At 41.7% G+C, this 22,662-nt stretch overlaps 1 protein-coding gene across 1 annotated transcript in view; it reads left to right on the top strand.

The window, feature by feature from the left end:
• Window positions 1–22,662, top strand: part of CERS6 (ceramide synthase 6) — a 122,539-nt gene that overhangs the window by 41,222 nt on the left and 58,655 nt on the right. The window contains exon 4 of the mRNA XM_065638088.1: window positions 21,185–21,242. Within this exon, the coding sequence (XP_065494160.1) occupies window positions 21,185–21,242 (58 nt within the window). The remainder of the gene's footprint in view (window positions 1–21,184; window positions 21,243–22,662) is intronic.

Below are 22,662 nucleotides of genomic sequence, written 5' to 3'. Positions count from 1 at the left end.
CTATTTAATATTTAATGAAGCCAGGCAGGGTCAGATTATGGATAAACCTAGTCATCCTGTTGCTGTCAGCTGGTGGTCTTAGAGCTACTGATTTTCGAGATAAGTGAAGAGCAACCTTTTTTCTACAGGGGTTGTAGCTGTTAATACATACACTTGTTTGCTTAACTTGTAGGAAAGGCTGCAGAATCTTGGAAAAAAATTAAAGCTGTATTACTGTTAGAGCTGGCAGATTTGGTCAGTATATTTGGCTGCTTCTGTAACTCAGGTCAAAGACTTCATTCTCTTGCGTTAGTGCCAGCACATTTGGGCTGACCTAGAGGTATAAAAAAATTAAATGTATCATGAAATACAGGCACATATAAGAAAGCTATGGGTGCTGAACTTGCTCCTTTGTGGCATACATCATGGAAAAAAGATGCAGATAAGAGCTATGAATGTAAAGTGAAGGTAAGGTCAAGCTGTAATGAATGTCATTAACTTATGCTGACAAAATTAAGTGCCAGCAGTATGTGTACTTAATAGTAATGCATGTCCAAAAAGAAGCAAGATGGCATAAATAATAATAAGTGGATAGTTGGGGTTCTCTCTGCCTGGGGTTTGCAGAGGGTGCAGTGGGAGTTGGCTTTCCGTCTCCATACGTACGCGCTGCTGTGCGCATGTGGTGTTATCCAACTGACCGTGTGTGCGTTGCCCTGATGGCACTTCCAGCGGTGCAGGGTGTGCCACCAGCCATCCTGTCACACGTGCTGGATGGAGTTGTTGGCAGGCAGTCAGAATAGTGCTGGGAAGCCAGGGATACCCTTTTTTCCTCTCAGTATGGGTGTTGAATGGTTGTCCGATTAAATCTCTTCATAAGGGCATTAAGCGTGGTGCTTCACTTCAGTATGTTGGGAGCAAAGAAATCCTTTTATATGAGGTCTATAGCCTTTTCACAGCTTTTGAGTTAATGGGGTGGCTTTTTTGGTGAAGAGTCCATGTGTGGCAGCTGCCTCGGAGCTCCGGGCTACATAAAGCACATGGTCCTGTTATAGTCGTGGGAAGTGGAGCACTCTAAGTCTCCTGCAACTGGGATGCCAGTGGAGAGTTTCATAGCCCTGACAGGGCATGAAATATGCCTTCATGCAATAAGCAGGCACAGAGCAGGCAAAATGACAGTGATCCACACCTACACCTTCAATTGTTGAGCTGCTGTTGTCCTTCCAGAGAAGACTTCAGTTTTGCTGGCAACTGCATTGATTGACTGTGACTTGGGAAGAGAAGTGACAGAACCCACAGCAAGCGTGGAGCTGCTCTAAAAAAAGAGCTCCAACTCTTTTTACATGGAGACGATTCAATTTACTGCTAGAAAAAGTGTTCCTTGGGCCCAGAGTGTCTTTCCTGTGATGCAAAGGAGAAGGCAGCTGTGCCAGAAGGGCTGTAGGCCGTTTCTGACTGCCTTATCAGTCTTGCCAAATGAATAATGTGATTACTATCTAAGGTAGAGGAGCTTCAATAGGACAAAGGCTGAGAGTGAAACTCAATGATAAACACACTTGGCTGGGATGAATGACACCCAAGATCCAGGTCCAAACAGATTAAACCAGTAACCAAGTCATTAGATTCTTCTTGTCCCAGATTTCTCACTTTCTCTACCCCTTCTCTTGTTTTTCTTTTTAAGCAACTTCAATTCTGGTCCTAAATGGAGTGCAGAGAAACTCCAAAAACCTACACCTTCCCTGCCCTGCCCCCCCCAATTGAATAATTCGTCTGCTGCCAGCCTTCGTCAGATGTCCTGGATAGTAGCAGATGGTGGTTATGTGACGAAAAAGGCAATGATAAAATCTCTTGTCTGTAGACACCCTTTGTGCCACAGCATTGTAGTGAAAATAAACTACTTTGCAGGGACCTTAACCAGCAATCACCCCATAGTTTTGTGTGTCAATCCAAAAGAGAAGATGCCATTCAATTATTGGGGCTGTGGAGATCAGTAATGGTAAGACTTCAGTGGCACCACATACCTCCTTAAGATTTTCAGGTGTTATAGTGATAAGTACCTATATGAAATATGGAATAGATTATTTCACCAGGTGATGATTCATGTTCCAGCATTAGCCCGAAAGACAGTAATAAATGGGATGCTGAGGATTACTTTACTAGCAAGTCAATGGGTTGTTTCTCAAGGATTTGGTGATTCTGACATGAAACTTAAGAGTTAACAGCAGAGTGTTTGTAATCACTAGAATAGGCACATCCACCTAGTAAAACCTGAAATCATAGTGCTCAGACACTGCAGGGGAGAGTCCGCCTATAGCTTTTCTTGTGGGAATTTAGGCAGTTTTGTTCTTTTCCTCAACTTGAGAGATCCAGGGTGCATAAAGGAGAGGACAAAGTGGTACAGTGAGTGTGCTGAGTGGACTTGTCTACTGCTATGCATTTCTGTTGGTTTTTTGTTCGTTTCTCTTTGTCCCCATGGCACAGCCTAACATAAAGACAGGCTTTCTCCTGAACAAGAGTAGGGTAAAGACCTTGTGCTCTATACTTTGATTGTGGAACACATGAGAAAACACAGAAAGGGGATTACCTTGAATCTTTTCTGAAGGTCACGTGGTTTCTTTGTTGGTCATGGAGAGTATCTGCAGTACTTTACAAGGCTAAAAGTTGTTTCTGCAAAGAACTACCTATCTGTTTATTGGCAGGTGATATAAATTGGAGCAAATGCTGTAATGACTCTGTTGGATAATAGTTTTAGTGCAGAACTTATTTTTTTTTAATTGTAAAAAAAGTTAGATGTCTGACCACAAATAAGTTCCCAAAAATGCCTTGAGGAAGAATGTTGCATCTGAACATAGTGGAATGGGAATTACGGGCATGGTATAAGCTAGTGGGCTGAAGGCTTCGAGGTATGGTGGGGACGATCGGGAGGATGTAACTCTGGGAAGACTATGGATGGTGACTTTGCTGGTTACCAGAACAGAATGCAGGATCCATGGATGTCTTTGTTAATGTCTGACATGTCAGAAGTCTGATGCTGTAGTGATTCCCAAACCGCTTCCAGGTTCTTCCCAGTTTCAGTGTATTGCATTGCTGCTCACACTACCAGTGTGTAGGTGTGTCCACTTTTCTCAAAGACCTAATATGAAAAGTATAGAAAGAGCAACCGTTTTGTCCTCTCTGTTGTTGTCTGGAGCAAAGGGAAAGAACCTGTGATGCCTTAAGTTATTAGCCTGGCACTTTGGAATGTTGTCATGCTCATGACTTGTCTGTCCCACAGCTATGTACATTTAAGCAAGCTGTTTATTAGAGGCATTTACATAGTTTCCAAGGAGTGGCTGGCAGAAACATATGGCCGAGAGAGTTTTTTGAGTTTATGCAACAGTCTGCATGTGAAAACATGGAAAAGTGCAGACGGAAAAGCCAAAAATGCTTTTTTCCTCATTCTTCTCTAAAAGAAGCTTGGATACTAAAGTAACTGTAAGTGGGGCGCCTTTTAGTTTTGATGTAAGGGAGAGAAGAGTCTCTGTCTCATCTAACGAGAACATAGTATTTCTCCTAAGGACTTGAAACTGTGTTTATGCATCTTGCTTTTGGGGAGACTTTATCTATCTCTAGCTGTATATATATGTGTGTACACGTGTATGTGTATAGATAGAGACAGATATATACAGATTTTTTTTTTTTGCCTATCATGCACATTTGTGTAAAAATTCTTTTGGCAGTTTGCAACTTGTTGGCCATATTGCGTTTCTTGACTAGCAGAGTAATTCCTTCCTACAAAATTATACTGGAAAAATAACTATGCAAGGGAAAGAATTTGAGACAGCTGCTTGGTTGTTGAAATTCTGAGCTGTGCTGATACAAATCTTTACAAAGCACATAAAAGAATTCATCAGTCTGTGCTTTGTGTCTAGCAGTAAAGCACTTGAAAATAAATAGGCGTTGAAAAGCTTCTAGCTCTGAATTTTTAGTAGTCTCAGGCCCTTTTAAGTCAGCTTCTAAAACACTGCTGAATACAATGATCTTTGAGATGCAAGCAAAAATATGTGGTAAATGGTATTATGGGTTCATTTAATTCTGATTTGTGAATACAGGTTTTCAGTGGCCTCAGTGCTACATGCAGTGGAGGACACACCAGTGCTTCACAACCAGAAAAGAGAACGAGGAGATGGGTCTGTAAAGCCCTGCTACGTGCTCTGGGGCGAGTGTGATAGTTACTGATCAAAGGCCACAGAATTACCCAATCTTCTTTGTTTTCCTCTGCTGTTTTCTATGGAGCAGCAAAGCAACGGCTGTTCCTTCTGGCTCTTCCACAGGTACAAGGCACAACCTCTCCCCTGCTGCTCTGATCTGTTCAGGAAACCTAAGCACTGGTAACCCAACCAGCTGCTTGGCGGAAAGGAAACTGCTGATAGGAAGTTAGAGGCTTTTCTTGCTGTTATAGTTCCTAATTATTATTTTTTTTTAACTGGGCAGATACTTGGTTCTGCTGATCCTTCTCTTTGTAACATTGTGCAGTGGGCTGTGTCCTGCCCCCAGATGCTCCTGGGACGGGCGCTTCTGTTCGCATGATCATGGGACAGCAGTCTTGATTGAAAGAAAAAGCATTAAGGAATACTGAAAATTTCTGGAAGTCACTGTGAAATAGCAGCAAACTCTGCCATGAGGCATAGTACCCTCGAAGTCAGGGGCGTCAAACTCATTTTCACCGGGGGCCGTGTCAGCCTGGCAGTTGCCTTCAAAGGGATGAATGTAATTTTAGGACTGTATAGATGTAGCAGTAGTTACATATACAGTCTTAAAATTACATTCGGCCCTTCGAAGGCAACCATGAGGCTGATGTGGCCCCCATTGAAAATGAGTTTGACACTCCTGTCTTTTAAGTAATTACTATGATTTCTTTCTTATGTAACACTTTATACTGAAAGAGTTAATAGGACTGATAAATATTTATATAGGTGAAAAAAGTGAGTCATTTGCATATTTTTCTTGCTGATCCTTAACTTTTTTACTTCTTTTCAGTATTTCAGCTAGCTTTCTGTGACCTTAAATGAAATATTCATTGGTGCTTCACAGAAACTGTTATGACACTGGAGCAGCTACTTTATATTTCTGTTAGTGGTGTCTGAAGAACACAGTATTGTGTGATGTCATTGAGGAGTAGGAAGTGTATTTTTGTGTACACCTTTCTGTGTCTGGATGTGATTTCCCCACCCCACCCCCCACCCCCTTCCTTTCTACTTTCTCTGCATTATGACTTCAAAATAAAGGCAATTGAGCAGGAGGAGTAAGAGAAGGAGTATTCCTTCAAGCACAATAGCTCGGTTCTGGGTTTATAGCCCTGCTTTGACACAGGTCAGGCAAAAAAGGTGGTTTCCCTGAAGCTCCTAACTCAGAACACCACCATGTTAAACCAGACCTGTAAAGGGAAAGCTGGGAAAGCTGCTGTGGTTGACCTAGTTTCTCTGAGTGCCAGTGTCAAGCTGAGAATTTGCCTGAGCTAACTTCTTTTAACCTACAGGAGCATTGTCAAGCCTAGATGGTGTGAACACAGATTGTTCTTTAAATCCACTCAGCAAAGTGTAGCACTTTGAAAAATAAATTTTGAGGCATCCTACTTTACTTTGAAGAAGTTTTTCAGTGTCGCTGCTGCTGTGTGTGTGCTCCAGATGTGCCAAGCTTATTTCAAAATGAAAGAGGAGCAACTGCTACATGATCTGTCTTTGTAAAATAATGTGCCCTTTCAACTTAATTATCTGGGAAATTAGTCTCACTTAGCATAAATCTTCATGGCTGGCAGGATGTTTTGGTTTTGGAACCAGCTTTGTTGTTGTTGTTATAACACATACAGACAGAGCCCTGTCCACAGTTTTGATTTTTATTTTTTTTTTCCTCCCCATGTGAAGACCTTATTGGTTTGTGCTAGTTGCACTTGAAAGAACAGTAATGGTTGAGTCTGACAACCTTCATCAAAAGTGAAGGCCACTTTAATGGTGTTTTCTGAAGGTCTCTATTGATTACTCTATTTATTCTTTACTGAATGTCGGGTAACTAAGTAATGTGTATCTTTCCATTAAAAGATACGGGAACTTCATGTCAATGAATCCTGATAATAGTATGTCAAAACTGCTGGTGAAAGCAAATTGGTGGCTCTTAAATAGCCATAAATTTCTTGTAAAGCAAGAAGCTTGTTTGATTTGGTTTTTAACCACTAGAAGAAGGAGTCATAAGCCAGCTGTGTGATTTCTAAGGTAGAAATGCTAGAGAAAGAACAACTAATAACAAAAATAGATCGTTGATACTACCAAACTTTTGAGGTTTTCTTACCATTTTCATTAATCTTAAGTTTCTCTCTAAAAACAGCAGCTTGAAGATCTCAGCTCCCATTTACTTGAAATAAAATAGTGTTTAAAAAGTCACTTTTGCCTTCAGAATGGAACTGAAGATGGAAAATAAGAGTGCATCTTCACTGTCACGCTCTCTTTTGCCCCAAGCTGTCTCATCTCTCATGGGCTGCACTTCACAAATATTGATTTGCTGCTGGACTTGCTTCTGTGGTGATGCTGCTGCCTCTGGCCAAAAGGGAACGCAGACACTATTGAAAGGATAACTCATTGAAAAGATAACTCACTCCAGGGTTTCCTCCAGACAGAAGATATGGATATAAAATTTGCCAAATCTGACTCTTCCAGCTGGGATAGTCTTGTTATCCAAGCAGGGCTAGGGCCTCTACATCGTTCATAGGGCAAGCAGCACATGCTTGCTGTTAGACTATGGAAACACTATCTGGCAAGGTGCTATACATCAGTATTTCAGAAAACAACAAAAAAACCCTACCACAAACCCACAAGTCCCCAGGATGTTTGAGAGCCATGTTTCATATGAATGTAAAGTAGGTCCTGGGTCTGTGCTATCCAGTGTTCCAGCCCTGAGCACTGTGGACGTGAACCCATCCAAACTAGTTGGTCTCTTGCAAAATTGAACCCTGTGAAATGTCTCAGTAAAGATTCATACATTGGGTGATACAGATTTAATGATGGCATTAGTGTAAATTAAGGGGGAGCAACAGAGGCTAGCTCTTACACTACTTGGGGAAAGCTGTCTTTAAAGGGAATGGAACTGTTACCGGTGAATCACATGGAGCTGGTTGCACACGGTTTCCCAGTGTGCTGCTAGACTGCTGGAAGCAGAACAAACTGTTCCATTGCCATTTTAAATTAAAATATTCATTAAAAGCAATGTGAAAGTATGGTGCTTTGCAGATGCAAATAGCAGCACAGTGAATGTAGATGCTAGAAGGATTGTGCAGGAGATCAGAGAGACAATGGAAGGAGAGGGTTGCCTTAGTACAAGATAAACCATATGGAAATTATGACTTGTATAAAGAAAATAAACAGGGAACAGCAACTGCCTATCTCATTGTGCAAGAATCAGGAGGTATTAAATGAAAAAGAAAAGGACCATATTCAAAATTGAATAGTGAAAACAATTTTTCACACTCTGAGTAATTAAACAGGATTTCATGTTTCTTTTGTGGAATTCATTGCTCTCCTGAGGAAATAATTCAGCAGTAATTTGTAATTAAAGACATTGTTTCATTTACTTGGGCAACCAGGGTATTTGGTATTGTGCTGATAGATGGATTTTATCCATAGTTTGCTTAGAAAACTTTTGTGAAGACTAATCTTATGTCTTTAACAATGGAGTATCACACACGCTGAAACTGGAGTACAGGGGTGAGGAAGAGCCGTGTGAGCAAATGGCGATTGTGGCGTTGGGGCACAGCGGGGAGCAGGGACTCAGGTGTCAGCACAGTCAGATCTGTGAGGCGGTGTATTGGGGCTGCGTGGCCAGGGTGTGGGAGCAGGGGGCTCCAGGGGTGACCTCTGTGAGAAGCTGCTGGAAGCTTCCCCCAATAGAGCCAAAGCCAGCTGGCTCCAAGAGAGACCCACCGCTGGCCAAGACTGAGCCCATCAGTGACACCGGTAGTGTCACTTGGTTAAGAAGGAGGGGAAAAAACTGTGCAACATCAACAACAGCAGCTAGAGAGGAGTGAGAATATGTGAAACAACCCTGCAAAGAGCAGGATCAGTGAAGAAGGAGAGCAGGAGGTGCTCCTGGCGCCAGAGCAGAGGTTCCCCTGCAGCCCATGGTGAGGCCGGCTGTCCCCTGGCAGGTCCGTGGTGGAGCAGATACCCACCTGCAGCTCGGGGAGGCTCCCACGCCGGCGCAGGTGGATGCCCAAAGGAGGCTGTGAGCCTTTGGGAAGCCCACGCTGGAGCAGGGGAAGAGTGTGAGAAGTCCTCGTGCTGAGGAGAAAGGAGCAGCAGAGACAACGAGTGATGAACTGACCAGAAGCTCCATTCCCCATCCTCCTGTGCTGTGCAGGGGGAGGAGGTAGAGAATTTGAGAGTGAAGTTAAGCCCAGGAAGAAAGCGGGGTGAAGAGGGAGGGAAGTGTTTTAAGATTGGGAGGTGTTTTAAGATATAGTTTTTATTTTCTCATAACCCTACTCTTACATTTCACAGGTAATAAATGAAACCAATTTCCCCAAGTCAAGTCTATTTTGCCCGTGATGGCAATTGCTGAGTGACCTCCCTGTCCTTATCTCCACCCGTGAGCCTTTTGTTTTATTTCCTCTCCCCTGTCCGGCTGAGGAGGGAGAGCAATGGAGGGGCGTTGGTGGGCACCTGGCATCCAGCCAGGGTCAGCCCACACCAGGCAGCTTGGTGAGGGAGGACGTATGAAACATGGAGGGAGTTGGAGTATATGAAATTGTTCCAGAACAGGGAAGACGTGACCTTCACTGAGCACAAGTTTATTATAGCTGCAGGTAGTAGAGGAGTTGAGATGAGTCACAGATGCCAAAAAGGAGAGTCTAGTATCTAGCAGGTGGCAACTAAAGTGTAGAGAGTAGCAAAGGCGGTCTGGCAATTGTTATCTATAGTAAGCGTGTAAAATACTGCAGTTTTATCACAGTATTGATAGAGTTACATCTAAACTCTGGTATTGCTATATTCAAGGACCTGTTATTCTCTTAAGACTGTTGTATTTAATCACAGAAAAGGGAGAGAGATGTGCTTGAACGCAAGGCCTCAAGAGAAGGTAAAAGAGAATGAGGCATTTATACTGAGACTTACGTTAGGGAAACTAGTGCTGTGCAAAAAGGCCTAGAGTCATGTTTGGGTGTATAAAGCTAAGACAGAAATCCTGTTCCTAGAGAGTAGCACTCAATAGCTCTGTACATTACCGATTCCTTTGTCTCATACCCGGGTAGGCTGAGTTGAATTTGTTTCTCTCTAAGCCACATGTGAAGTCAGTGCAGAAGAGGGATGAAGCTCTTTATTTAGTGTAAATATACTCTTTCATATAATATCATTCAGAGCTGGTTCACCGATGGCTTCCTGACTCCACGAGTAAGAGGGTAAGACAGTACTAGTTGACTTGAGTTACATAAAATATAGCAGTTTGTATCCTGAGTCCTTGGATGCATGAATAAGTGAATGGCTGGAAAGCTGTACTAATTTTAAAGTTGTAAGGGCACAGTGCAGCCACTGACAGCAATTTTAATTCTGCCTTAGCTCTTGCTCTCTGATGAATCAGGACTAAACACCTCGCACACCCCCGCTCTCCAGCGCACAGCTCGCTCGGCACTCCTGCTTCCAAATGCAGAGTCTGGGCAATGGCGCCCAGCAGCTGCGCTTTGGGTAGCTGGGGGTCTGGGCCTCCAGCTTTGCCTCTCGGAGCGTCTGCATCAGGCTCTGGACTATTCACATTTCTTGGGTGGCCAGGCTGAATAAGTAGCTTAATTATACCTCCTTTTATTATGCGCTTTTGTGCTGTGGAGTGCTCACACAGGCTGGCTCAGGCTGTAGTCCAGCAGCGCAGGCTGCCTTGGCAGTTCTAGGAAAGGCCACTTCCCTGACCACGGTGTCCTTGCCTCCTGTTTGCCCTGCCTGTGCCAGACAGCTGCAGTACAGCTGTTCCATAGGGCAGCACACTATACTTATTGGGGTTAAAGTTCAGCCTACATAAAAACATAGGGTGTTTGTCAGTCAGATTTTCCTGTTGTGGGTCACAGGGTGGTCACATAAAGCATGCTGGAGTACTGTTGCTTGTGGTAGTGGGGAAGATGTGTGCGTGCAAGTAACAGAAGGGAAACCAGGGAGGCATAGACAGTGCTTGCATCCAATGTGAAAGCTCAAGTTTTGGTGTGGCGGGGGGACATTGCCACAGCCATCCGGCCCCTTCTAATGGGGCAGGGTGGGAGGACATGGTGTGGTGGAGCAGGGCATGCTGTGCCATGCAGTGCTCTAAGTGCACCTCTGCCTGCTGCCAGCTCTGTTAGATTAACACTGGCCAAGAGAATGAATGCTTTTCTCCTGAACAGCTGCTCCTATGGCTGTGTTTACACCCTCTTCCTATCATTATTTCTCAATTTTGAATAGTAAATGGGTCTGGCTCTGCTCTTGTTGCCCTGCTATTCCACTGCATTGGAAAGCTGAACAGTCTGGTGGAAGGGAAGGTGCGAGCAGACTTCTTGCAACTCCATAGTGTGCTGCTCAAGAGACTCCAGTTAGTTTGAGACTGGTATGAAACAGACCCCAGAATTGGGCAAGGTTGGCATTTCCCTCATGGTTCCTTTCCTACCATATCTGCCATGCTCACATGTGACTCTGGTCTATGATCTCTGCTTTCTCTTTTTAGTCTGGATCTCAGGACATCTCTGTGCCCAAACATAAGATTAGGGGGAAATTAAAACCTTGGTTAAGTGTCTAGGAATCACCAGCCCTCTTCCCATGCTGTTCTGCTGGAGCAGACAGGCAAAGATGTCCATGCCATGTCCTCAGACTGCGCTTACTGTATTTTTAGACTGTGCTGTAAGCACTTTTCATTTTGCGTCTCATGAAATTGCCCTTCCCTCCAATTGGATTACTTAAAACTTTGAATTCCCTGCCCTTACTGCCTTCTGAGACACAGTTTTTAACACAATTAATAAATTTAAATTAACTCATGTGCTGGTCCTTCAAAGACACCATCACTTAACATTATCATTGCACATTAAGCAAGGTTGTACTAAATTAACTAGGTTTCCATTCTCTTGCGGTTTGTGTGTGCTCATCATTATTTTATGTTATGAAAATTAGATAATTTTTTCTTAAGTTCTAGTTAATGTGAACAGTAGTTCAAAATTACAATCACAATATAACGATTAAAGACAACTAAAGGAAAACTGCAAAGACTGCAGTAGCTGCTGCTTTCTTATGTTCCATGCAGCTTGAATTGTCTGGCTCTTGATTATGGCAGAGCATGACTGCCTTCTTTGGTCAGCCTTGGCTTTAAATGAAGTTGCCAAACACTGCAGACAAGTGGCTTGAAAGTGGAGAAATACGGAGGCAGAGCAGGGATTTTGCAGAAGAACCATAGGGGATGTACAGCCCAGAAAGCAAGGGCTCAGTCTGGGATGCTGTAGACTTTGAGACCACTTTTGATGCTTAGTAGATGGGATTTACAGGCTTTAGAAACTGACTCTTGATGGTTTGGGGAGGATCTTCTGTGAATTTAGCACTGAGTTTTTTCCCAGTTTGTCTCTCTTGTTCTACTTGTAGCATTGGGCTGGTTCTTCTTTCACCATTTGTTAGCGTGTTTGTCTGTGATACTCATCTCTCCTGAGTGGTAGATTTCAGGTACTGATATTTCTTCTTCTCTTGTTAAAAATATTTTATTGCTTCCAAAATTTGAGGGGTTTTAATTTTTTTTAGATTAACCTTCTAATAATAAAATAATTCTTGCCCAAATAGCAAATAGTGTAAAATAGTTCATATTTATTAATGGTAATGATTGCATTTACTTCTCAGATATGTAATAATGCTTGTCAGCTCTTTATTTCATCTGTAATGTTAGATTTAAAAGATGAGTGCAAGAGGGGAAAGACGGCAAAAACATTTCTCTTCCTCCCTTTCACACCATACTCTTTTCCTTGCTTTTATCCTGTAGGTTTGATGTTTGCTTCCTTTATATGCCTTAAATGGTTACTTCTCCAATTTTGCCTTGTACCTTTTATCTCCTTATTGCTTCATCTTTTCCTAGAAAGTTCTCTCTTCCATTTCTAAGATGTTCATTTTGTTACCAATCCAAACTATGCTTTTGTTCAACCTGTTGTGTGTTTGCAATATGAAAGTGATGTGAGCAATGTTGCCTTAGGCTATGATAACTTTATGAGGTGCATTATAAGCAAGTATTTATTCTTGAAGAATAACTGTCAGATTCAGAATAAATTCTCCATTCTTATGTGGATGCAAATGTTTGGATCTTCAGTAAATGCAGATATCCACCAAGTTCCAAGGGTGTGTGTTTTCTGTGTGCTCTTCACATGAGCCTTCCAGATAGTAGCACCTCTTTATAGGGCAAGATTTGGCAATGCTAATAGATCTGTGAGGTTTTGTCAGAGCTTTATTTCATGTGGTCCTCGAAGCACTCAGAAATGAACAGTTGCATAACCATTGAACAGAAGCTATGTAACCTAGAAGGAATTACCAAAACACCTATTATGTTATGCATCTTTTCTGGTCTAATTATGTAATCATGCTTTATTATTTATAAAACTGCATCACTTTGAAATTTAGTACTGTGTTTCCTTTCCTTATTTCTGCACTACTAAATTTTGCTCTTAAGACTTTGAGAGCTGCATTTTGAGCATATGGATATAGAACAGGACTAGTCTCAAGTGGCACTGTAACATTAAATATTAAATAGCTGATTCAAACTGCAGCCCAGAGGAAAATCAGATGACAATCAACTCCTAAGCCAGAAAATTGAAAAGGAAAGCAAGAAAGTTTCTCAATTTATCATACCTGATATTTTGCACATCTGAGTGAGCTGTGTATAACTGTCTCCTTCCTCAAATAACTTCTCCTTAACCATGGTGCAGGAGCTATGTACCATTTGCATGGTTGCTCCGGTCGAACTTAACAGTGGTACCATGCCAAAAAGGGAAACAAGTTTGGTTTTTTGTTTTTTGGTTTTTTTTTTTAGATTAACACTGTATATTAATCCACTTGCATCTGCCAGGCTTTGCAGAAATGCAGCAAATCATTACAGAAGTCTTGGGAGGCAACAAATTGGAGCAGTGGGGCTACTGCCATCAAACATATTGTCACACTTGCAGCTTCGTATGAGACTAGTTATCAGGAATGAAGATAAGTAAAGATTTAGTGGAGGGAACAGACTGTTCGAAGCAGAGTTGCTCTGGTTTCTGAACCATTTGAAGGTGTGCCGTGGGGCTGTCCTATGCGCTGTGTTTCTGATCTGCTCTGTGTTTGGGTTTTCAGTATACAGGTCTGTCATGATCTAAGTGCAATCCAGATCTAGAATTTAATAAAGCTCTTCGTTTATTTTAAAAGAGCTTTATTAGATGAAGGAGATTTGTGAGCTTTGAACTTAGAGTAGAAATTCTTTAGGACATCTCTGAAAATTTGCAAGTAAAAACATACCTCCATGTGTTCGAGGCCAAATGCTGAGCACGTGCCACCTGGGTTATCAAATTACCTTCACCTTGTTTTACTTTTGAGTTCTGCCTGGAAAAGAGTTGGAACTCCGATTTTCTAAATTCCTTAAAAATCTGGTGTCTCAGAAGGTGGCAATTCGTTGTTCTACTCTTCTAGATAGTGATGCAGGCTGTGAAATATTAATAGTCATCAACTACAATTCGCTTGCAGTCCTGTGGGATAGCACTGCTCATCTCTTGTGTGTGTTAGGGCGTCTATCAGGGAAGGCAAAACATCCAAAAAGATTGCTCAGAGTGAAACACAGTAACGCCTCAGTTGTCATGCACCTCACACAAAAGTGCAGTTTTGTGCAACTTAACTACTGTAAGATTGAAGTCTTAATACTATAAGATCAACGCTTGTGATAAAATACAAAAGGTCTGAATCTTGAATTTGTGAGACAATTAAATGTTTGAGGTGCGCTAGCAGTCCTCCTAGGTTTTGGATGGATTAAACATTTTTTTTTCTGTGCTCTGTCTTGTATTTTTGTGTGGTTCATCACCTAAAAAAATAATATCTTTGTGGGGTTTTTTTAAATTGTTTTAAGGAAGAAGGGTTGCTGTTTGTTTGCTGGTGTTTGGTTTTGTCTGTGTGTTTGTTTGTTTTTAACTTAAAATAGGAACTGTAATAGGTCAGTAGACAATGTCACAAATATTTAGAAGTTGATCCAAAGTCAGAGTCCATTTGCTTTGGGATCACCATCTAGAAGGAATGCGTACCACTGGCTATGTCAGGAGCAGCATTAATTGGATTAAGTCCCCTTGAGTGAATTGGGAAGTTGAAGGCTCTGGTACTGTGTTTGGGAGAGCAGAAAAGTACAGTTTGAGGATAAAACATGGACAGCTTTAAGTCACAGTGGTCACGTGGGGAATTTAGTAATGCTTCCCATTTAAAAGAAATAAACGTATTCAGTATTGTTTAAATTCAGCCTCAGAAATGCTCCTTTGAGCACTCTCACAGTGAACACACTCTGCACAGCTACAGGAAATCATTGCAGCAGAGACACTGCTTAGTCTCAGCTCACGATTGCAGTAGCCCAGTTCAGTCAGACCATGGGGATTACAGGGAAGGGAGAACAAGCGACATGATGGTGGCTCAAGCCTTCTCATCTCCAGAACCAAGGCCCGTACCTCTGAAGTTTGCATTAGGCTCAATTTGGCTTTCAGCCCAAAGCCTGAGCCCAGAGATCTGTCAGCCACTGCCAGGAGCTGAGCATTGGGTGATGGAGAACAGTAAACCCGGAGTTTTACTGTAGCGAATTTCCACGGGAAAAACTTCAGCAGTCTCCAGTTTTTCTGAAAATAGTTTTCAGAGCCAGAAAGCCAGTTTCTTTGACAGCAAGCAATGTGGTGAGCCCATGGCTAGTTGCTAAATAGGAGCAGGGTTTTAATGATAACTGTTTCAAATGGTGGCATTCTTACATTTGTGGCCCTGACTATAGCAAATCAGTGGCAAAAGCATCTCTGTAAATAACAGCTACAATTCGGGAAGCAAAATGCTGCTATGTTTCTAACATTGCGCTTTTAGTATGTTTCATGTTTGCTTGTTGAAGGTCACTTGGGTAGCTTTGGATCCTCTCACATCGTTGCTGGGTGGCCGGCCCTGGTTTGGCATCGGAGCCGTAAGGGGTTTGTGCATATGGTGAGGAGGGCTGTGTGCTGCAAAGCTGGGGGTGTTCACAGCCCAGCCGAACAGTTTTCCTGCAAAAGAAGTGGAAGAAAGGGGAAACCACGGGAGCAGAGAGGCCTTGTGCTTCTTCAGGCTTATTCCTGGGAGAAGTGGCCCTTTTCCTGGGAGAACGGCAATGCTGAGCTCGCTCTGCTGGACAGCAAGTCCATGGGGAGGACATTGCCTGACACAGAGCATGAACCTCATGTGGTGAGCTCTGCAAAGCGTGAATGTGTAGATGGGTTAGGGGAGTGTTCTGCTTGAACATTGCTTGAACAATTCGTTTTTATTAGCTGAAGTTTAATTTTGCATTTCAGAGCAGAAACTTGGAGGGAAGTTTTAAGAACAAAATTTGTCAGTGTGATGAAGGGAACCTGGTTAGGCATATGCATGAAATCAGTTAAATGCTTGCTGAATTGTGCACTTAAATAGCTTTTACTGAATTTGGCATGATGGGATACACCAGATTAGTTGGCAGAGCCTCTCTCCAACTTTTCCATCTTCTTAGTGTTCTGTAACATGCTGAAGCATCTTTAAAATTCTATTAGCAGCTCAAAATTAAAAGGGTTGAGGGGTTAAGAAACTGCCTGTACTCTGGTTCTGGAAGGCACTCACATGTTGAACAGGAGCAGTCAGATCTGTTGCTGCATGCTTGAGGGGACCTAGAGCATTCATTTTAAGACTACGTTAGAAAAGAGGGGGTTTTTCTTGTTACTGAAGAGGTACTTTTTAGCTTGACTTTTCACTGCCGTGTGTCACATCCATATTTGAAACAACACCAACTGGTAGGCACCAGCACAACCTGAAGGATTTGCCAGAAGGGCCATATGTGAACAGGTTTGATCCCCTTCATAGAATCACAGAATGGTTTGAGTTGGAAGGGACCTTAAAGATCATCTAGTTCCAGTGCCCCAGCCATGAGCGTGGACACCTTCCACTAGACCAGGTTGGACAAAGCCACATCCAACCTGGCCTTGAGCACTTCCATGGATGGGGCATCCACAGCTTGTCTGGGCAGCCTGTTCCAGTGCCTCACCACCCTCATGGGGAAGAATTTCTTCCTTATATCTAATGTAAATCTACCATCTTTCACTTTAAAGCCATTGTCCTTTGTCCTCTAACTACATGCCCTTCTAAAAAGTCTCTCTCCAGCTTTCTTGTAGGCCCTCTCTAGGTACTGGAAGGTGCTAGAAGGTGCTTCCCCTGAGCTTGAGCAGGCCACATGCAAGCCTGGTTCAATCTGGAAGTCTTGTGGGCATGTTAGTGCACGACTGAAGTGAACCTTGTAAACCCTATTGTGAGCAGACAGATCAAGTCTTCCAGAACACTTGTTCCTTGAGCGTTTTCATCTGGGTTTGCTGGATTTAAATTAACCTGAGAAGTCTTTCTAGCAGCACACTTTTGTGTGTGGGTCATTCAAATTTTGTGTCTCTCTACAACTGACTGGAGGAGTATTTCAGATCTGAGGGTCAGAGCAAATTCTCAGACTTCAGAGCAGCTTCAGCTGTTGTCGTCTTTCCAGTAGAGTGTGAATTGATATGGTGGTCGCTCACAATGGGGTGCTTGACCTGGTGGCCTCTATTGTATTGCTTTAACAGAGTAGTGCATATTACTGAGAGGAGAGGGTAGCAAAAGATATCTTAGTACAGATCTTGCCTTGCTTTTCCTAGTCTGTTGGACTGTACTACTGCTACTTTAGAAGCGTTGGTTATTTTCCCTCTTGCAGACAACTGTCCCTCAAAGGACAACTGTCCCCAGTGACCTAGGGACATTCAGCATGAGCTGCTGGTGCTTAAGAAGGACTTCGAGCAGGATATCAGAGAGGGTGCTAGAGAGGGTTTATGCCACTGGCCAGACATCTTCCTTTCCCTGGTGTCTCTGACTCTTCAGACTGTGCTCAGGCTGAGGGCTTTTTCCAACCACAAGTGCTGGGACTATTACCCAGCACAAATTAAAGACCTCTCTTAATCAACTACCACTTTGTGGATTCAGTTGGGAATGAGACTTGATAACCTCACACTTAAAAAAGGTGTCCCTCTCTTCTCTGATGTCCTATGCAGAGAGAAAGAGCATTTTGCCTAAGTTCCCAAAATACTGAGATGGTTTGGACACTGAGCTGTACTGTGAGTGGATGCGATTCATAATCATAACCATTTCCCTCCACTTGCATCTGTTCTTCTGCAGTGAGACCCAAATAGTGGGATAAAAAGGTATATACTGTAGATTGTGAATGATGGATTTTGTTAGAGTGCTTGTTGCAGAAAAATCGATAGTTCACCTTTGGAGGAATCTTGCTGGAAAAATCTACATTGCATGAAAAATTTATCTCGTATATTCTTCCTTGTCTTTATGATTTTGAGTGAATAATGCAGCTTTGCAACCCAGTTCCTGTCCCTTTCCTCCCTGTCATTCCTCCCAAGTAATGGAGTTTTTTCTGCTACATAAAATAGCTTCACAAGAGGAAATGGTCCTACACGTGATGATTTTGTGGCAAACAAACTCTTCAGGAGTGTGTGAGAGATGTGGCAGAGGAGGAAGTTGAACCTAGGTTTTCCAAAGCCTGGCAGACGTTCTTACTGCTAGGCTAGTGAGCAAAAGGGGCAGCTGAGGGGGAGCGAGAGCTGGTCATGCCAACAAAGCATCCGCGGGGTTTTAGGTTACTGGCTCCCTGCAGCAAGGTAGGAAAGCAGGCAGAGAGCTGAATGCTAATTCAATTCCCGGTGTATTCAGAGGCATAGTGAACTGTATGAGACCTTGTGCAAAGGATTATTGGTGTATCTACCATTAAATTTCTCATAGCGCATAGCTGACAGCTACAGATAGACTCCTTGTCTTTTTTTACTATACAACTGAAGCTGGTGGGAACAACATACCTTAATTTTTATCACTTGTGGAATGTATATGTCTTCTGACTGTAATGCCTCATAGATGTAACTCATTCAGTAAATGGTCTTTACTGTTGATTTAGTTTAATGTAGATTTTATAGATGTCAATGTATATCAATTTGTAGGCAACAAGCATCTAGCTAAATCTTTGTCTTTTTAGTTATTTTATGTAAAAAGACGGTTACAAATGAGGTGTCTCCAGTTGTTAAGGTCTTTGGTGATAGCAGTTAATATGCAACATTTACTAAAATGCTGAACATAGTTACTTAGCTAATTAGACCAGATGTAGTCCCTTACTGTATAACAATAAATACTTCAATAACTTAGAATTAATTTTCTTCCAGACCTTCTCGTGTTCATCTGTTTGATTTGTCCAGTGGATGTTTTGCTGTTAATTGCAGCAATAAACTATCCGCAAGTAGTGGTAAAACAACGTGGAAAACTCCTTGGACTTTGTGTGGGACTGACATTCCAACTGAGGTGTTGAGCCAGCAGAACTTCCCCCTGAAGCCAACACAGAAGGCAGCTGGCTGCCTGGTACAGAGCAGTGGAAAGTCCTTTGTAGCTCTGCTGCCACCAGAGTTAGCTAATTAATGATGATAAACATTTTGGATGCCATTTCCAACTTTGCTTTGTTCTGAATTTTGCTTTATTGCAGTTTGACCAAGCCAGAAGTTTGTCGAATAGCTTTTGTGGATGTTGTTCAGCAGGAATGAGCAATTTTTTTTCTACCGATATTACTTTTTTTTTTTTAATAAGTTAGCACTTTGACCAGCCTTGTCTGTCACCCAGTTCTGAGCCTTGCTTTGTCTTCTGATGCTCAATCTGAGTAACCTTCTTTGGCAGGTTAGGGAAAAAGAGGAAAGATAATCAATAGCAGATATTATCACATATTTATATGCATGTATCACCTTTGTAGCATTCAAACAGTTGGAGCAAGTTGTTTGTTTTTGGCAGACCCAAATAGTACCTGGTGGCTCTTGGCTCTAAGTTTTTTATTTTCCAAAGCTCCAGGAATTGTTCAACAGGGCAACCCGTGGCTTTGGTGCAGATCTGCGGCAGCACTTTGCGGCGTGGGTGGAAAGTTAAACTGGGAAATTGGCGTTTCTGAATTTGCTTGTTTCAGGAAAAGACCCTTTTATTTCCTGAGGTGATAGCTCCAGCAAATGCCGCAACCAGAGTCTTTCACATGTCCATGCAGACTGGAAAATCCCTGAGACTCACCACCTTAAACTTAACCATTAACATATTTGAAATACTTTCAACTGGCTTTGAACTCCTCTTGGAATATTGCATCTCCCAACTGCAAGCTACAAATGTCCTCAAATATGTTATGATTTTTGCTTGGAGAAATGTGAAATATAGGTGTTACTGAGTGTATTTTTAAAAGAAGAAAACTCTTTGTGAGGAATTTGTCATAACTGCTTAGAGATAGGAATGAAAGAGGGGTACTGGGAGTGCTCAGCAGCAAGATTAGGTTAGACAGTTTTTCCCTCCTAATACTTTTATTTTCAGTGACAGCCTTCAAACTTTCACTAGATGAGGTATGTAACGCTGAAGTTAAATGACAGGTTTCCTTCATATTGCTGTCCTTGCTGTTTCTTCCATGCACATGATCTGAAGGTTTCTACCAGCACAACTCACCGTTTGCACCCGAGTGCTCTCTTTTTGCGGTATCTTGAGGAAACTACCAGCATGAAAGCTGCGAGCAGTGTTGCTGGTGTGGCTGAACCCTTGAAGGGATTGGTATTTGTATCGTATCAATTGAATAAATTAATCTGTGCGATGCTGTGGCTGCTACAGGTTAAGAGAGAGTTTCTGTTCAGCTGAAGTATCACACTTTAAATCTCATTGATGTACTCGACTCATCAGAGGGCTATTTATGTATGATACATCTTTCTCTTTAAATACTTGTAAAAGTAATTTTGAAGAGGAAGACTTGGCTTAACCTTCTTTTACATAGGAGCATTTTCAGTTTTGAAACCATTCCAGTAATGTCTGAACACACTTCAGTGCCAATTAACTGTAAGCTAATAGTTTTGCCAGTAGAGAGAAAGTTGTAAGTGCTGTAAAATATGTAATTGAAGATGATTCAGGCTGTGGTATTGCCTCACACAAAGGAAACTAAATCTCATCCTGTAATAAATATTATGAATAGTACCTCACTGGTGTTTATGTCAAGCATGTTTGTGTAGTCACTTCCACTTTGGAGAAAAAACCTCAATAATTCCTCTAAAAATTTACACTGCATGAAGTTTCGATTTTATTTCATAATACTTCCATTGACTCTTTTTTCCTAAGCCAGTAATGGATCTAAAAGAGAAGAAAGATTTTCTGTATGTCGTCTTTTATTGGGTAAGCGAGGAAGTCATAGGGGAGAAGATAATTTTGTATTAAATCTCCTGCTCATTTCTCTCTTATTTTCCATGGCATCTCGATCCTAGCTTCTAGTTTGCCTCTATCTGAAAAGAATAACTAGAAGCCTAGCAATTATTTCATGTGTACTTGGGAAAATGTAGAATCGTATTTATCAAGGAAATTCTTTGGAAGTGGATGTAAATTGTGGATCTGTATCTGTATCCAGCATATCTGTATGACACCAATGCATTCTCTAAAAGCAAGAGTGAATTGCTGGAATCTGCTAAGCAAAATTCCAGCTCATTGTGGATGATGCTTTTCTTTACTAAAAACTGTATTCAATGTGCAGCACTCCGACGTCACCTGTCAAAGCCTTTATCAAATTTCTCATTATCATTGTCCTGGTGTCTTAAAAGGAGTGAACTTCACTGCAATAGGTGTGCGAATTGTCCTCTGTCCTCCACTGTCCTTCTAGTTTTCATTAACTTTTAAAAACTTAATTACCCTTGATTTCCCCCCCACCCCACCCCCGTCATGTTAAGATGAAATTAACCAATGTTTTCAGAAGGCTAATGGGAAGCCATAAAAAAGCAGGCAAATGAGCACAATGTTTGGTAACATAAGTTGTAGAAAACTAGACAAAAATTTGGGTCCAGGACATGGTGGTTTGGCAGTGCTGTAAAAAATCATGTGTTGAACTTTAAAGTATGTAAACCTGATATCCTAGAGTTAATCTCTTGTACCTTTTGCAGGTGGAGATTTACATTTTACCTTTATATTTTTACCTATGGAGTACGGTTCCTGAAAAAGGTAGGCACTTATATTATTATGCTTTCATCAAACATCACAGATTTTTTTGCAGCCTTGTATAGGTATAATACAAAGCACAGGCATAAAACGTGTTCACGAAGAATAGAAATGAAAAATTAATTTGTGTTCACAAGGTGAGTTGCTACTGGCATTGGTAAGGTATATAAGTTCTTATCAATATTTAATGGAGTAGAAAAAAAAAGAAATAGGTATAGCAACATGCCTAGTTCACTTTATTACTTTTCATTATAGGCATTAAGCTGGCAGCAAGGCTTACCAAAGTATTCATCTCAATTTCTGTATCATCCTTATTTAAATGCCTCTGGCGGAGGTTGCTTTTTATTAACAAACAAAATCCATTAGTGTTTTATAAAATGCTATTTTTTGCCCATTCTTTGTCTGATGTACTGTGAAGTTTCCATGAAGTTTCCCCATCAATGCTGCGTTTCTGGATATTTAAGTAGAGAAGTTATATTGATAGCTTTAAACACCCTGGCACAGGTCTATTAACCCTGCCATAGACAGTAATATGGATTTATGGTGCGAATTGTTTTTACAATTTGGCTAGTTCTCAGAGGTTTTGTGCAAGTCAGGCCGTATTTCTGTGATTCTGAGAGGTGAAATTAAGGGAACATGTGGTCTCAGTGCATTCTCGTAAGCTTATTTCTTCATTTTGGACAAAAATTTTACACTGGAAAATGTATCCTAAATGCTTCTGGTGCTTTGTAAGTAAAAGTAGCTATTTGGAAAAAAAAAAAAAAAAAATCCTTGTCATTTTTGAGATTGTAATTCTTGAGGCTGTCAGAGGTCAGCTTGGTCCAGCAGGACCGATGGTGTCCTGTGTGGAGAGGGGACGTGCAGTGTGGGCACCGGTCCTCCACATGGACCAGAGCAGCGTGGAACATGCAGCCTCTTCCTTCCTCATCCGTTAACATGCTGTATGGTCGTCATCTGATATTCTGTTTTCTGCCTTTGATTCTCTCCATGTCTGTGGTGTTAAATATGAAAATAGTTTTAATAAGCAATTGTGACAACCTAAAAGGTTATTTAGCTTGCAAGCGTGTAGAGATCGTGACTGTGAGTTTATAGGATTCTGTGATACACAATGACATGGAGGCTTTATCCTCTCAATTTTTCTACTATATTACAGGTTGCCACAAATACCTCAAAAGGCACCATTAGCAAGGATCACAAAAATCACTACTAGAAAGCATACCTATGATTAATAAAGCAAATCTGTCTCAACACAAAAATGTGTCTGTTCTAGGAAAAACTCTGAATACCAACTTTTCTAAAGACTAAGAAGAATACAGTAAATGCGTGCTTTATTCCAAGCCATTGTGAGCTGCTTCTGAAGCTGAGCTGACATACAAAGTGCAGGGTATCTTCCTCCCAATTCAACAGATTCCTGCAGTTTGAG

The sequence above is a fragment of the Caloenas nicobarica genome, chromosome 6 (assembly GCF_036013445.1).
Source record: "Caloenas nicobarica isolate bCalNic1 chromosome 6, bCalNic1.hap1, whole genome shotgun sequence".
Classification (NCBI taxonomy): domain Eukaryota; kingdom Metazoa; phylum Chordata; class Aves; order Columbiformes; family Columbidae; genus Caloenas; species Caloenas nicobarica.
Note: the sequence above shows the minus strand (reverse complement) of the source record. Positions and strands in the feature narration are given on the sequence as shown.